At 45.8% G+C, this 16,827-nt stretch overlaps 1 protein-coding gene across 1 annotated transcript; it reads left to right on the top strand.

The window, feature by feature from the left end:
* The first annotated feature begins 3,728 nt into the window (after positions 1-3,728).
* On the top strand, positions 3,729-16,344 carry LOC141102562 (uncharacterized). Its single transcript, XM_073591499.1, is given in 4 exon segments — positions 3,729-3,753; positions 3,869-5,090; positions 5,810-5,961; positions 16,268-16,344. Coding segments are annotated over 4 exon segments (1,476 nt in total).
* The last annotated feature ends 483 nt before the right edge of the window (positions 16,345-16,827 follow it).

Raw genomic sequence — 16,827 nt, 5'->3', positions numbered from 1 at the left:
TGTTTTTGCGATGTTATTCGGCCGCTAGCGGGGTGCTTTTAACCCCTGCTTGTGGCCGAAAAAGGGTTAAAACCGCCCACAAAGCGCTGCTACAGCGGTGCTTTGGCGGCGCTGCCCATTGATTTCAATGGGGAGCAGCAGTGGAGGAGCGGTGAGTTCAGGACTTTTTCTGACGCCCTGCCAGCGCACCACTCCAGTGTGAAAGCCCTCGGGCTTTCGCACTGGAGTGACTGGAGCTGCTGTTTCAGGGCGCTTTGCAGGCGCTATTTTTAACACTAAAGCGCCTCAGTGTGAAATATTAGGGTCTAAATGTTTTGTTTGCACTGATCTGTTTCTTGTAGCTCTACTGTTTGACTCCTGCCTGGTGACCGTTATGCCCTGTACACACGGTCGGACTTTCGGACAGGAAAATGTGGGATCGGAGCTTGTCGGAAATTCCGACTGTTTGTGGGCTCCATCGGACTTTTTCCATCGGAATTTCCGACACACAAAGTTTGAGAGCAGGCTATAAAATTTTCCGACAACAAAATCCGTTTGTGTAAATTCTGACCATGTGTGGACAATTCCGAAGCACAAAGTGCCACGCATACTCAGAATAAATTGAGACGCAAGCTATTGGCTACTGCCTCGTTTATAGTCCCGACGTACGTGTTTTACGTCACCGCGTTGAGAACGATCGGATTTTCCGACAACTTTGTGCGACCGTGTGTGTGCAAAACAAGTTTGAGTCAACATCCGTCGGAAAAAATCTATGGATTTTGTTGTCTGAATGTCTGATCGTGTGTACAGGGCATTAGACTTTTGGCCAGGTTTGCTTGTTGTCTTGTCTTGTTGTCCCTGTTCTGCCTAGCATGACAGATCTACTATCATCGGGAGCAGTAAGCTGTCATGTTCTAGTGAGACCATCACCCCTACAGTTGGAATCACTCCATAGGACACACTTAACCCCTTGATAGCCCCCTAGTGTTTAACCCCTTCCCTGCCAGTATCATTTACACAGTAATTGGTGCATTTTTATAGCACTGATCGCTGTATAAATTACAATGGTCCCAAAATAGTGCCAAAAGTATCCGATGTGTCCGCCATGATGTCGCAGTCACGTTAAAAATCGCAGATCGCCGCCATTACTAATTTAAAAAAAAATAATAAAAATTTATCATTTATCATTTTTTGTTTGGGTGCAACGTGGCACGACTGTGCAATTGTCAGTTAAAGCGACGCAGTGCCTTATCGCAAAAAGTGCTCTGGTCAGGAAGGGGGTAAATCCTTCCGGGGCTGAAGTGGTTAACAGAACTCCTCATATTTAAGAGGTTTTTATTTGTAGTCAGAAAAATTTTAAGTTATGCTGATTACAGTGCTCACCATACACTGCATTAATTTATTAGAAACTTGCAGGGTAATTGGTTTTAAAGCAAACCTAATGTCTCATTGATTCTTCCCTCCCTCCCCCCTTGAAGGATGACCTAATCCTTCATTTATTCTTGGGCCACCACTCCAGGCTCTGTTGGGCTTTAGGTGTTAAATTACTGTCCTGTGGTGATTTGACTAAAACAGGGGTAGGCAACCTCGGCCCTCCAGCTGTGGTGAAACCACAAATCCCATCATGCCTCTGCCTGTGATTGTCAGGGTCTTGCAATGTCTCATAGGACTTGTAGTCTCAAAACAGCTGGAGGCCCAAGGTTGCCTACCCCTGGACTAAAAGATCCAGGGTCTTCTATAATCCTAATGTTTAGATTAAATTTTATATTTGATCCTTTCTTATAATAAAAAATAGATTGAAAGTAAATTATAATAGTCTGTGTTTAGTTACTGGACACGGTGAATACATGGGTTGGGAAAGATTTAAAGTCAGGGTCGAGATTAGATACCACCAATGTCAAGTTTTTTTGTTTTTTTTTTCGTCTGTGTTGAGGGATATTTTTTACAACTTGGTGTCTAGAGAGCTCTACAATGTAAAATAATTCTCCTAAAACAGTGGTCGCTGGAACAAGTGTCCCCATTAAAGATTCCCACTTTTAACATTCCAATTGCAACTCAAATTTTATCTTTCCATCCCAGGGACACTGGTCAAGACAATCAGAAGGTAATTTTTCCCTAGGGGGGGAGACACTGCAATAAAAATCTGACCGGCGTTCCAACCCTCCCCTACTATATTCACAACCCGACGAAAAAGGGACTTTAGATTTAGGTTCTTGTTTTCATTCTGTTGCTTCCAAAACCACATGTACACAAGGTTCTGGCAGTGAGTCATATTGGAAAGTTTTCTAAATAAAATATGATTTAGTCCTCATTTGAATTTGGCTAAGGGCATTCAGAATGATGTGAGATATGCAGTCTAAATCTGACAGAAGGAAAATGCCCCCACTCTCCAGACTGCCATATTATCATGCACATTGAGGTAATCTTAACGCAGTATTAAAGCATACATTTATTATTATACAGGATTTATATAGCGCCAACAGTTTACACAGCGCTTTTACAATATAAAAGGGAGACAATACAGTTATAAATGCAATAAAATATAAGAGGATTAAGAGGGCCCTGCAATCTAATAGGGTGGGGCAGGTGGTACAAAAGGTTGTAACTGTGGGGAATGAGCTGATGGAAGTGGTAAAAGATTAGTTGGAGACCTGATGGGCTTCTCTGAAGAGATGAGTTTTCAGGGATCGCCTGATGGTAGCAAGAGTAGGGGATTGCCAGACAGGTTGAGGTAGCGAGTTCCAGAGGATGGGAGAGGCTCTAGAGAAATCCTAGAGACGAGCATGGGAGGAGGAGACAAGCTTGAGAGGAGGAGGTCTTGAGAAGAGGATGATTTGGGTGATATTTGGAGACAAGATTGATGAAGTAGCTCGGGGCAGAGTTGTGAATGGCTTTGTATGTTGTGGTTAGTATTTTTAATTTAATTTGCTGGCTGATTGGGAGCTAGTGTAGAGATTGGAGGAGAGGGTTGGCAGACACTGAGCGGTTGCTAAGGTGGATAAGTCTGGCAGCAGCATTCATGATGGACTGAAGAGGGGATATCCTATGGAGAGGCAGGCCAATGAGAAGGGAGTTGCAATAGTCAAGGCGAGAGAACAAGGGAGTGAATGTTTTGGTTAAATTGGCTGCAGTTCGGGTTTCCGGTCTACTGCACTTGCTTTGTCCCTAAAGACTCACTCAGTGATTAGGTTGGCCAGTAAGTGTGAATGAGCCCTTAAAGCAATTCTAAAAGCAGAATGTTTGTCTTAATGCATGAAGATAAAAAAAACCTGTGTGCAGCTTCCCCCTCAGCCCCCCTAATACCTGAGCCCATCTCGATCCAGCGATGTTGCACAAGGGGCTCTGCTGTCTGGGACTCTCCCACCTCATTGGCTAAGACAGCAGTGGGTGCTTCTCGGCCTTTTGGCTAAGATCAAGTGTCGTATCGACAATAGCCTTTAGGGGTGTCTCTGCTTCACAGCTAGGACGTTGAGAACCACTTGTATCTATCCAAGCCATTTGGTCCTTGTGGGGTACCCTCTGCTCGGCCTTGTAGGATCGTTGATTCAATTCAGCTTCACCTACTTGCTGCTATTGGGTTAGAGGCTTAGCCCCCACAGGGAACGAGATTGTGGTCTCCCCACTCCGCGTTACTACCTCCGGGCAGTAGATGCTAGAGCCTTTGTAAAGGCTACGAAAAGAGCGAAGACGTCGAGGAACCAGAAGGAAGCTGCCTAAGAACACCTGAAGTGACATCTAACTCCTCGACGATGGGGAAGAGCGATAAGAAGACCAGCAAGACAAAGAAGAACCCTGTTCCAGCCACTTCCTCCGAAGACCCCGAGAATGTCGCTGCCTCAATCTCCACCTCTACCACGGCCTGGCGCCAGCACCAGCCAACCGTGACCAGCCAAGCCAGACCTGCCTGCAGACGGGCTCCCAACCCTGGAGCCTTGCATGAAGCAGACGGTCGTGCTGCAGCTGAAGGAGGTGGACAGAAGAGTCCCCAACATGACCCCGGAGATCTTTGGAAAGAAGATGATCTTGGAGCAGGGGTTCAGCAAAGCGGAGACTCTTTCTGTGCAGACCTTCACAAAAGGTATTTTCTTCATAACTTTTGTGTCTTTTCAGGTCTGCAGAACATACTGGGAGATGGTGAAGACCAGTGGCCCTGAATCCCCTTTCCGTAAGTTAGTTGCGAATTGCCCCATAACACGGGACAAAAAGCGGGTAATGGTGGCCATGAGGAACCCCCATACCCAAGGAAAGGACATGGCCACCTACCTCTAGAGGTTTTGAACCGTGGTAAAGGACCCAGTCCAAATCCTCGATGTCAACGGCTTCTGGATAGGTAAGTGGTCTGTGCTTTGCAAACTTAGGAAAGACCCTTCAGGGGACATCCAGCACTTGCAGCTGTGCTTCTCCCTGGGATCATCCACAGGAATCCTTTTCTACCCCGGCATGCCCCACAACTGTAACAGATGTGGCCATCTGGGACACATAGGTAAGGATTGTACAGCACTTGCTTGCAGGTTCTGTAGGTTTTCAGGCCATGAGACCAAGGACTGTCTGAGGTCCAAAGGCTGCACCCTTTGTGGATTGGCAGAGCCTGTCTTCAGACACTGCCCTCAGAGGACCAGGACCTACGCTGGAGCCCTGATCCAGGGTAAGCCATCCTCCAGCACCGGGAGGAAGCCGCCAGAAAACAAGCCACAGGAGCCTCGAAAGGCCACAGGTAAGTCCACTCCTGCCCCTGCCTCCAGCACACCCCCACCCACCCCCTCTGTGTCAGAGGAGATCTTCCCCCTCCCACCCTGGACTTGTCCTCCCTGGAGGACTTCCCCACCCCCACCAGTGGCCCAACAGGAAGCCGGAAACAGAAGCCAGAGAGCCCAACAGCAGAGGAACCCTCCACGAAAGGGTCCAGCGCAACAGCGATGGACCAGAGCCAGTAGTGAAGAGGACCTAGAGTCTGCAGGGGAGGAGGAGGAGATCACGGCTGACTCTGAGCCTGACCTCACCCTCACCCTCAACCGGAAGATGATGAATGCTGTCCTTGAGGAGCTGGGTCTGACCCAGAACACAGGACAGGCAGAGGATGCAATGGAAGAGTCACCCCCCCCTCCAGGGAGGTATGTTCGGCCCCTTGCTGACTAGACCTCATACCCTTTTTCATTATGGCTGAGATCTCCATCTTTTCCTCCATCTTTTCCATTAATGTGAGGAGTATCAAGGATACATCTAGAAGGCAAGACCTTTCTTTCTACTCAGCAGAGTGTTGTCTACATGCTTCAGGAGTGCGCCCTTCCTCCCTTGAGGAGGTACACTCATCTGACCTCCCAGTGGACCCTTGGTCCCTCCTACTGGTCCAGGGATGGCGATTGTAAGTCTGCAGGGGTAGCCATGCTTGTCAGGGGTGGTCGCTTCACGGTTGACTATCCATGAGCTAGTCTGTGGCTGTCTTTTGGTCATAGACGGCTTGTGGTGGAAGAGCCAGTTAGGCTCATCAATGTGTATGCCCCCCTAGATAAGAATGTGCGGCTGGAACTTTTCCAGACCCTGCGGACCCAACTCGTCACCACCAGAACAGTAGTGATCGGCGGTGATTTTAACTGTCCGATCGAGGTGGGTGGGCGCAGCTCCAGCATGTACGCAAAACTTGATGCTACTTCTCGGCTGCTGAAGGAGATGATCTCGGAGGCTTCATAGGATCCATAGGGAAAGGTACCCTGAACTATTCGTGGTGCCGACCCGATGGATCTGTGCGTTCCAGGATTGAATTCATGCTCACTTCAAGAACAGTCAAGCATCGTGAGTTCTCCATGATCCCCTGCTTTTTCCCTGACCACAGGGCTATTCACTTTCGGCGTGACCTGGGTGAGGGCTTTGCCTGCGGTCCGGGTTCCTGGAAGCTGAATAGCACCCTGCTGGAAAATGAGGAATTGATGAGGAAACTCCGGGAGGCTTATGCCACCTGGATGGAGGAAAAGATTCTTCAGAAGGGTAAGTGATTGGTGGGAATTTGTGAAAGTTAAGCTGCGCAGCTTTTTTCAGGCAAAGGGACACCAGCAAGTGTGTGCCAGGAAGAGGGAACTCAGGAGACTGCAACGTTAGTTGCAGGACCTTCATAACTGCGGCTGGGACGTTAGGTAGGACCTGGAGGACACCAAGAAGAGCCTGAAAGGGCACTTCGAGGAAGAATCCAGGCACATTGTCTTCCGTGCCAAGGTGGAGAATCTTGAGAAAGGTGAGAAGTGTAATTCTTTCTTTTTCAGGAAACTTCACTCAGGACACACACCTTTTGCCCTGCGTGACGAGACTGGAACACTCCAAAAGGGGCAGGAGGCTGTGATGCAAGTGGTCAGCGACTACTACACCAACCTCTACTCCCCGAAAGAAACAGACACACAGGCGGCCGACAGGTTCCTGTCAGGTATCTAACCAAATTGATCCTGCAGGTTCATCAGCCGTCAACGCCCCCTTGGTGTTGGAGGAGCTGCACTCTGCCGCTAAATCCTTTAGGTGGGGCAGGACCCCGGGCTGCGAAGGTCTCCCAGTTGAGCTGTATGTAGCACTGTGGGATCTCGTGGGCCCGGACCTGCTCGAGCTGTATGAGGGGATGGTGGTGGAGGGCAGAATGCCTCCATCACTGAGGGAGGGGATGACCACAATTTTGTATAAACAGAAGGGGGAGAGATCGGATTTGAAAAATTGGTGTCCAATCTCTCTTCTGAACGTAGACTACAAAATCCTCACCAAGGTTTTAGCCACAGGCTGAAGTTTGTCATCGGACAGATCATCCACCCGGATCAGACTTGTGGTGTTCCTGGTCACAGGATTGCGGACAGCCTTGCGCTTGTCTGGGACACGGTCCAGTAGATTTATGGCCGCCATGTGCACGTGGCCCGACCAGGAGAAGGCCTGTGACCGTGACTCCCACAAGTTTATGTGCAGAGCTCTGTGGAGGTTTGGTCTTGGGGAAATGTTTTGTTCGTATGTAAATGTAATGTATAGTGACATTTGGTGTTGGTAAATGGCTGGAAAACTGACCCCTTTCCAATTCGGTCTGGGGTCAGACAAGGCTGCCCTCTCTCACCTCTGCTTTTTGTTTGCTGTGTAGAGCTCTTCGCCCAAGACATCAGACGGAACCCAGAGATCAGAGGGATCACCGCACCAGGACCAGACAGACGGGAGGTCAAGTGCTCACTCTACATGGATGATGTGACAGTGTTCTGTGCCAACCGGCGCTCCATCGACACACACTCGCCCAGACCTATGAGGACTTCAGCCAAGCTTCAGGGGCAAAGGTCAATGCGGGAAGTCAGAGGTCATGCTCTTCGGAAAGTGGTTCCTGCCTTCTTCTGTACCCATCCCTTTCAGCATCAAAGCGGACTTCATCAAAATCCTTTGGGGTCTGGTTTGGAGCTGAGGGCGCAGCCCTGAAGTCCTAGGAGGAAAGACTCGCAAAGATGCAACAAAAGTTTGGACTATGGAACCTCAGAGACCTCACAATCGAAGGTAAAATACTGGTACTCCGCAGCGAGATTCTCCCTGTGTTGCAGTACCTTGCCCAGGCCTGGCCCCTCCGGGTCAACACATACAAGGCCATCACCAGGGCGGTGTTTCACTTCAGCTGGAGCTCCAAAATGGACAGAGTGAAGCAGGTGGTTATGTTCAAGGAACCTCTCAAGGGCAGTAAGGGCGTGCCTGACATCACCACACTACTGAGGGTGTTCTTTGCTTGTAACTGCAGCCGCAGAACTTTGGTTGACAGAACTGTGGACTCTGGCGGTAACTCCATGTCCTGTTTTTCCTCCTGCCTCTTTGGAGGTCCCTTGGATGGGACAGTTCCATCCCCTACAACTGGGACACTCGTTGGTATTACTTGGATACTTTTAAGTTTATCAGGGAGCAGGGGCTGCATGGGGTGAAGCCCGACTTGTGGAAGCCAAAAACTATCCACAAGTTGATTAGAGCATCTGCCATTGGTGAGGCTGTCCCGGGCCTCCCTTCATCCACTTGCAAAGTGGTATGGAGGAATGTTTCTTCAAAGAGACTCACCAACAGGCACAAAGATCTGGCATGGATGGCAATCCAAGGGGGGTTGCCACTCAGGACATTCATGCATGCCAGAAACCTGTGCAGATACAGGCACTGCCCCTATTGCTGCATCATCCAGGAGGAAACTGCTTTTCATGTTTTCTGGGAGTGCCCGTTTGCACAGGGCCTGTTGAGGGCCTTGGAACCTGAACTGAAAGGTTTTGTACCACATACTGCTATCACACACTTTGGTGTGTTGAACGGACTCTTCTGTGGAACTCATTCACAGGAGGTCTGAAGATTCCGCCCCCCTCCCCCAGTGTATTCTTTGGCAGTTCAATAAAGCTTTGGGTCTGTGAACTTTTTTTCCCTCCCCTACCCCACCTCCTCCACCCCACCCCCCCATCACACCCATTGCCCATTGGAATTCTATATGACAGTAGGGATGAGCTCCGGCGTGTTCGCATGGCGCACGTGCCGAGCCCGCCAGGAAGTCGGCACGGCGCAGCGCTAATCACAAGCAGTGAGACATTTCCCGATGTGCGGCTGCAGAGATCGGGAAATGTCTCCCTGCCTGTGATTAGCGCTGCGCCGTGCCGACTTCCTGGCGGGCTCGGCACGTGCGCCATGCGAACACGCCGGAGCTCATCCTTATATGACAGTATATGACTTGACATTTTTGTGACATGTTTTTGAAGTAATGTTTTCAGGGTAATGCGGTGTCATGCATGATGTGATGTTTCGGGGTACTATTACTCTGCGCAACACATCAGGCATCATACCGCAGGATGAATGTCATTTATTTGTATGCTTGGAACTGTATTATGTAGTGTATTTATGCGCTGTGTCGCAGTACATAGTGAAATGTACATGTTTTTTGTATATTTTCTTACAAAAATAAGTATACATTTTCAACCAAAAAGCAGTGGGTGCCACTGACTCATGCTGCAGTCAGTGAGCCAGTGAGGAGTGAGAGGGGAGGGGTGGGGCTGGCCATGGCTCCGTGTCTAAGTCCCAGTTTACATGGGTGCAATGCGGGAACACTTCAAATCCACTGCGGGTTCCCGCATCACGCCTGACTCGCAAGGCAGTTAACACTGCCATATGCGAACTGAAGGGGGTGTCAATACAATGACACCCCCATTTCAGTTTGCATATCGCACTGCGAACTGACAGTTTGGACATGAATCAGGTCGTATGGGTGTGAACACCCATGCGACTCGATTCTGGTTCGGACCAAAAAAGGGTCCTGTGCGAGTTTGGTCCGAATGCGATGCAAATTCAGCCATACTATATGTATGGATGAAATTGCATTGCACGGACATCGCATGGAATTTGCACTGCGGTGCGAATCAAATGCAATCTGTCTCAGCACAGCAGTGTGAACCCAGCCTGAATGGACATACAGAGCAGCAGCTCGGCTCAAGTGCCCCAGAAGAGTAGGAGCGGGGCTGCTCTGTGCAAAACCACTGCACCGAGCAGGTAAGTATAACATGTTTTGTTATTTGTAAACCATAACAAAAAAAAAAAAAAAAAACTTTAGTATCACTTTAAAGTCCCATTTATTGGAATAGCATTCCCTTTTTGTGAACACCTGTCACAAATCTGGTTGCACACGCTATACTCCTGTTGGTTGCATTGTTTACAGTGGTCTCGGACTACAGAACACCTTTCCTTTGAGAGGGGAAGGCTCTGTAGTCCTGTCCTGCAGGGTAATAATGTATAATCTAAAACCAGGAATACTTGGAAGAGTTGTTTGGTTTTTTTTGCCTCTATTCGCTTGATTGACCATTGAAGAGAGACACCTGGAGGTTAAAAAGGAGAACTCCTAAAAAGACTGCATACAGCCCCATAGAGTATACATTATAAATGTGCAATGAGATACTCCTAAAGGAAGACAAAGCAGAGAAAGAGATTTTGTATGGTGTTTGTAGACACGGAAAAAAAAGGCCTTATTGTACTGGGTGTTTTTAGAAATGGGTTTTCAAATTTTAGATACATGTAAATTGGGTTTGCCAACAAGGCACTAAACTAGCAATTTCTACATAAATTAATAGGCAGGGAAAGCTTTTTCACACACACACACACACACTTTCTGCTATAAAACTCTACCTGCTATCTTTGTTTAAATACGTACTGCTTTAGAGGCAGCCTGTCTTGAGCAAAAACTGTAGATTGCTGATCTGGCCACCTGAAAATGCTATTTGGTATGATGCCCTTTTATCCACTGGCTTAGATCATTTTTACATCAGTGACGTGGAATGCAAACCATTTAGCATTTTCAGGAGGCAGCCCATCAGTTTCTTTTGCAGTGCATCTGGAAAGTATTCAGTGCTTCACTTTTTTCACATTTTGTTATGTTACAGACTTATTCATACATTTTATTATTTTCCTCAATTCTACAAACAATACCCCATGATGACAATGTATAAGAAGTTTGTTTGAAAACTTTGTAAAATTTACTAAAAATAAAAAAACAAAATAAATCACATGTACATGAGTATTTACAGCCTTTGCTCAATACTTTGTTGAAGCACCTTTGGCACCAATTACAGCCTCAAGTCTTTTTGAGTATGATGCCACAAGCTTGGCACACCTATTTTTGGGCAGTTTCTCCCGTTCTTTGCAGGACCTCTCAAGCTCCATCAGGTTGGATGGGGAGTGTCGGTGCACAGCCATTTTCAGATCTCTCCAGAGATGTTCAAATGGGTTCAAGTCTGGGTGCTGGCTGGGCAACTCAAGGACATTCACAGAGTTGTCCTGTAGTCATTCTGCTGTTATCTTGGCTGTGTGCTTAGGGTCGTTGTCCTGTTGGAAGATTAACCTTTGCCCCAGTCTGAGGTCCAGACTGGGGCAAAGGTTAACCTTACAGGCCTGATTGGTGGAGTGCTGCAGAAATGGTTGTTCTTCTGCAAGGTTCTCCCCTCTCCACAGAGAAACGCCGGAGTGCTATCAGAGTGACCATCGGGTTCTTAGTCACCTCCCTGACTAAGGCCCTTCTCTGATCGCTCAGTTTACCTGGGCGGCCCTTTGTAGGAAGAGTCCTGGTGATTCCAAACCTTCCATTTATGGATGATGGAGGCTGCTGTGCTTGTTGGGACCGTCAATGCTGCAGACATTTTTCTGTACCCTTCCCCAGATCTTTGCCTCGATACAATCCTGTCTCTGAGGTCTAAAGACAATTCATTGGACTTCATGGTTTGTGCTCTGACATGCACTGTTAACTGTGGGACCTTATATAGACAGGTGTGTGCCTTTCCAAATCATGTCCAATCAACTGAATTTAACACAGGTGGACTCCAATCCAGTCAAGTTGTAGAAACAACTCAAGGATGATCAGTGGATACAGGATGCTCCTGAGCTCAATTTTGAGTGTCATGGCAAAGGCTGTGAATACTTATGCACGTGTTTTTAATTTTTAATAAATTTGCAAAGATTTTACACAAACTACTTTCACGTTGATTTTATGGGGTATTGTTTGTAGAATTTTAAAGGAACAATAATTTAATCCATTTTGGAATAAGGCTGTATCATAAAATGTGGAAAAAGTGAAGTGCTGTGAATACTTTCCGGACGCATTGTAAATTGGTAAACAATCCTAGAATGCACCACCACCATTTCTGTCTGATCAGGTCTGTCACAGAACAGCTTCCCACACTCTGCTTCTGTTTCTGTCAGTACACTGCTTCCTCCAGTCTGGACCTTCAGATATCAGATATTACAGCCACATGATGTAATCAAGAACCTGGTGTGACTAGCTCAGTTACAAAACTGCAACGTGGAATGTTTTATTGGACAAGGATACAGGCTTTTTAAACACTTGAATAGTATGTCTGTCCCCCACATGCTCAATAACCCAAATATTTACCTAAGACCTCACACAATGGGTTAGATAACGAGGTAGGTTTGACTCGTGGCTACCCCCCCCCCCCCACTCCTCCTCTAGCAACTACTAGCTGACAATGATATAATTAACGCAGCACAGCCCAGGTGAACAGACTGCCCGGCAACAAGGGTAAAGCAGAGTACATTATCCTAAGTATAAACACAGAAAACCTTATTAAACAGACAATATCAGGAGACCCAGTAGCAGACTGTTCGTATCCTACCTACAATAGTCTGAGGCAAAGCTCGTACAATGTTCCATCATTATGATACAGTGGAATTAATGTATCATAGATTTCTTGAAGGATATTGTTGATAAATATTACTATCCCATCTGGAGTAATCCAAACCACGTTCTCAGTGTCCATTAAGTTGTGGTCCATCATTGGTGAATGATCTGCTTTCTCCCTGGGCCATAGTCAGTGGGTAAGAGGCTTCTCTTCTCGTCTTCCTCTCCAGAAGCCCCTATCTTGGTTAGGTCTATTACAAGGTCCAACAAGAAATTATCACTGTCCTTTTCATACTTCATTTGACAAGAATTGGAGGGTTGTAATGCACGGAAGGGGTTGAGTTGGGCTCAGGCACTAAATGATCTGCAAAATATGGGTGAATGTTGTCCATAAAATATAGTAAGCACTAGTGGCAGCCATCCCCAGAGTTGGCTAGCTCTGTATATGGGTAGTGAGAGAGTAATAGAAACTATCAGAATCTAGTAGAACGTGTCACTCATCCCTGTCCTGTAAACTCCTTGCTGCTATGGGTGGAAAGAATGAAGCCAGGATGCTGTGTAGGCACCCGGAAGTCTTCAGAGCCAGCTTAGAGCACACACGCAGGCAGACGTGATTTTACAGAGGGCAAGGACCAGTGTTTCAGCAGCCTGAAGTTACTTTTAATACTGCACTTAGGTGGCGCTTCCCCTCTTTCTCACATTTTCCTTGTACTGATATTTCATTTAACTGATCAATGTACAAATATTGCAATGCTGCAACAGCTGTAAGGAAATTTCTATCATCATAGGAATTCTTAAAAATGCTTTGTAGTTGTGACAAATTAAAAGCTGATGTATGCAGGTAATTGAGATATGTACATGCAAATACACCATGTATTCACGTTGACTTTATAATAAAGCAGATTTCACACTGACCTTAAAGTAGAATTAAAAGCTTTTTTTTTTCCATCTTAAATAGGGGAGGATTACAACCCCTGTCAGTTTTATTTTTGCCAATTGTGTTCTACTGGGGGGTTCTTTTCACTTTCTGTCTCATAGCCACAACAGGAAATAAGAACAGATCCCTGGTTGTCACCAGAACTAGTGTCCCCATTGAAAGATTTCCCCTTCATTCCTGTTCTGGTAAGAACCCAAAATTTGGGATTTTCTTTCACTTTCAATGACAAGTAAACAGGACAAATAAAGTGGGTGAATCTCAGTAAAGGCTGAGTTCACATATGTGCAAATTGGATGCGTTGTGAAGTGACCGGCTGTCAACCGGCTGGTTCACACATGCCCGGGGCGGCCGCGGTGTGGTTTCAAAAAGGATCCTGTGCAATTTTGGGTCCAGTTCAGGTGCGAATTCAGGCAAAAAATTGCACCTGAACCGATGAACAGGAACGCACTGGACCCCGGGCTGCACACTGCAGCCGCACATATGTGAACCCAGCCTAACATGTATTTTATTCCCTCTGCACTCTATCCAAAACTAAAAATGTCTTGTCTTTAGTTCTACTTGAAATGCCCCCTAGACCCTGTGTACATGTGCCATTGCCTTTTCAATAACAAGACAACACAGACATTTATTGCACGGAGCACCTGCAAAACACTGGCATAAGTATAGTTGAATTTTGAAGCTGTAGTCAACAGCAGTAGAGAGTACTAGTAGTTACAACCCAAATTTTGAGAATTTTTAAACTTATGACATATTGTCATATTGTAGGTAAGACCCTCACTCTACTATATATATATATATATATATATATATAATTATAATGAACACATCACCATTTTTCTAGGTAAATATATTTCTAAAGGTGCTATTGGCATGAAATTATCACGTCGATAACAACCCATACAATCCCTACATACAAAGAAACCAAAACAAATAAGTTCAGAAATTAAGTTATGTGTAATAAAATGGAATAACACAGGAAAAAAGTATTGAACACAAAGAAAGGGAGGTGCAAAAAGGCATGGAAAGCCAAGACACCAACTAAAATCTATCAGTAATAAGAAAGCAATTCTGCCCCTTGTCAGTGCAAATTAATATCGGCTGGTTCAGTCTCAACTGATGGCCTATAAAAAAAGGTGTCTCTTTACCAAGGTGTCACACAAGACACATCTCAGGTTTTGAGCAAAGAGCTCTCTCAAGACCTTCACAACCTAATTGCTGCAAAACATACTGATGGCATTGGTTACAGAAGGATTTCTAAACTTCTGAATGTTCCAGTGAGCACTGCTAGGGCCATAATCCAGAAGTGGAAAGAACATAATTTCACCATAAACCAGCCACAACCAGGTGCTCCTTGCAAAATTTCTGGCAGAGTGAAAAGAATTATTAAAAGAGTTGTCCAAGAACCAAGGACCATTTATGGAGAGCTTCGGAAAGACCTGGAATTAGCAGGTACAATTGTTTCAACGAAAACAATAAGTAATGCACTCAACCACCTTGACCTGTCTCACCACCCAAGACTCCATTGCTGAATAAAAAGCATGTTGAAGCTTGTTTAAAGTTTTCTGCACATTTAGGCAAGCCTGTGAAATACTGGGAGAATATAGTCTGCTCAGATGAGATCAAAATTTAACTCTTTAGATGCCATAACACATCATGTTTGGAGGTCAAATGGCACTGCACATCACCCCAAAAACACCACACCAACAGTGAAGTTTGGAGGTGGGAACTTCATGGTGCGGGGCTGTTTTTAAGCAAACAGTACAGGCAACTTTCATATCATTGAAGGAAGGATGAATGGAAAAATGTACCAAGACATTCTTGATAAAAATCTGCTGCCATTTACCAGGATGTTGAAGATGAAACGAGGGTGGACATTTCAGCAAGACAATGATCCCAAACACAAAGCCAAGAAAACGCTCAATTGGTTTCAAAGAAAGAAAATAAAGCTGCCAGCTAATCACCTGACATGACTCCAATTGAAAATCCATGGAAGGAACTAAAGATCAGAGTTCATAGAAGAGCCACACAGAACCTTCAAGATTTGTAGACTGTGTGGAAGAATGGGCCAAAATCACACCTGAGCAATGCATGCGACTAGTTTCCCCATACAGGAGGTGTCTTGAAGCTGTAATTACCAACAAAGTATTTTGTACCAAGTATTAAATAAATTTCAGTTAGTGTGTTCAATACTTTTTCCGTGTTATTCCATTTTATTACACATAACTTCATTTTTTAACTTATTTGTTTTGGTTTCTTTGTATTTATGGATTGCATGGGTTGTTACTAGCATGTGGTGAAATTTTCATGTCAATAGGTAAATATATTTACCTAGAAAAATGGTGACGTGTTCAATACATGTATTGCCCGCTGTATATACACATACAGGATTTGTGTGTAGTGTTTTACAGGTGTTTTCTAGCACTCAAGTGCAGCCTGTTTCAACCCGTGTGCCTTGACCAAATTCATAGAAATTACCTCAAATTGTGCAACATTTTTTAAAAAGCTGGCGAGTGGGTCAAGCTTGCTTGTTTTTTCTTACACAAAGCCACTGTGCAGAATTAGAACTTTGGGCACCGTGTGGGCCAGCTTCCTAACAACCAATTCCATCATAGGTTGATAAATAGGACACCTGAGGACTCGTTTGCCCTTCTGCATCAGCACTGGGGTCATGTCAGCTGAATGGGGAAGAGTAACATTGGAAATGCTAGTCAATACCAGTGTGCAAAGGTGTATTACTTTGTACAATTCACCTCTAATGTTGGGTGGTCCACATGTATGAATGCTGCTGCGACATGTAAAACGACTAATTCAATTTTTGACGTTTTAGAATGGGGTGCTTCGAGATATGTGCATATAGTTTTAAAGGGATCCACAACTGAAAAAAGGTTGAGAAACATTGCTCTAGACCAGGGATATGCAATTAGCTGTCCTCCAGCTGTTGCAAAACTACAAGTCCCATCATGCCTCTGCCTCTGGGTGTCATGCTTGTGGCTGTCAGAGTCTTGCTATGCCTCATGGGACTTGTAGTTCTGAAATAGCTGGAGGTCCACTAATCGCATATCCCTTCTCTAGCCTGATGGTGATGCTTGAAAAGCATGTGTGAAAAGGAGGCTAAAGAGCACCCCCTGCTGGATAGAATAATGTTCATATACAGTACACTATTGAACATTTATATGACAAAATATTCAACTATGTTTTTAAACTGTTTATATTTTCAGTCCCGACCACAAAAAAGAGCAAACAAAATATGTACAAAACAAAGTGCCATAATAACACCTGCAAGACAAAGGCATAATGAGCTGGTATGCTATGCATACCAGCTCATTATGTAATATTCACCTGAGATCAAACCCCTCGCTGCGGTGCCCGTACACTGCTCCGGCGGCTGACATCACTCCCGGGGGTTACTTCCGGGTATCGCGGCTCCGGCGCTGTGATTGGTCGGAGCCCCGATGACGTCGCTCCCGCGCATTCGCGTGGTAATGGCACACTCACTGAAGCAATGGCACATACGTGCCATTGCTTCAGTTTGTGTCAGTGCACATGTGCCGATGACGTCGGCACATGCAAATACAGGGGATATCTCCTAAATCGTGCAGGTTTAGGAGATATCCTGGGTAGCTACAGGTAAGCCTTATTATAGGTTTACCTGTAGCACAAAGTGGTCTGTAAGGGTTTACAACCACTTTAAATGCATATTGAACTCTTATGGGGCGTACACACGGTCGGACTTTTCAGCTACAAAAGTCCGACAGCCTGTCCGACAGACTTTCGACGG

The sequence above is a fragment of the Aquarana catesbeiana genome, linkage group LG01, assembly GCF_042186555.1.
Source record: "Aquarana catesbeiana isolate 2022-GZ linkage group LG01, ASM4218655v1, whole genome shotgun sequence".
NCBI classification, from domain to species: Eukaryota; Metazoa; Chordata; class Amphibia; order Anura; family Ranidae; genus Aquarana; species Aquarana catesbeiana.
This window is presented reverse-complemented; position numbering and strand designations above follow the sequence as displayed.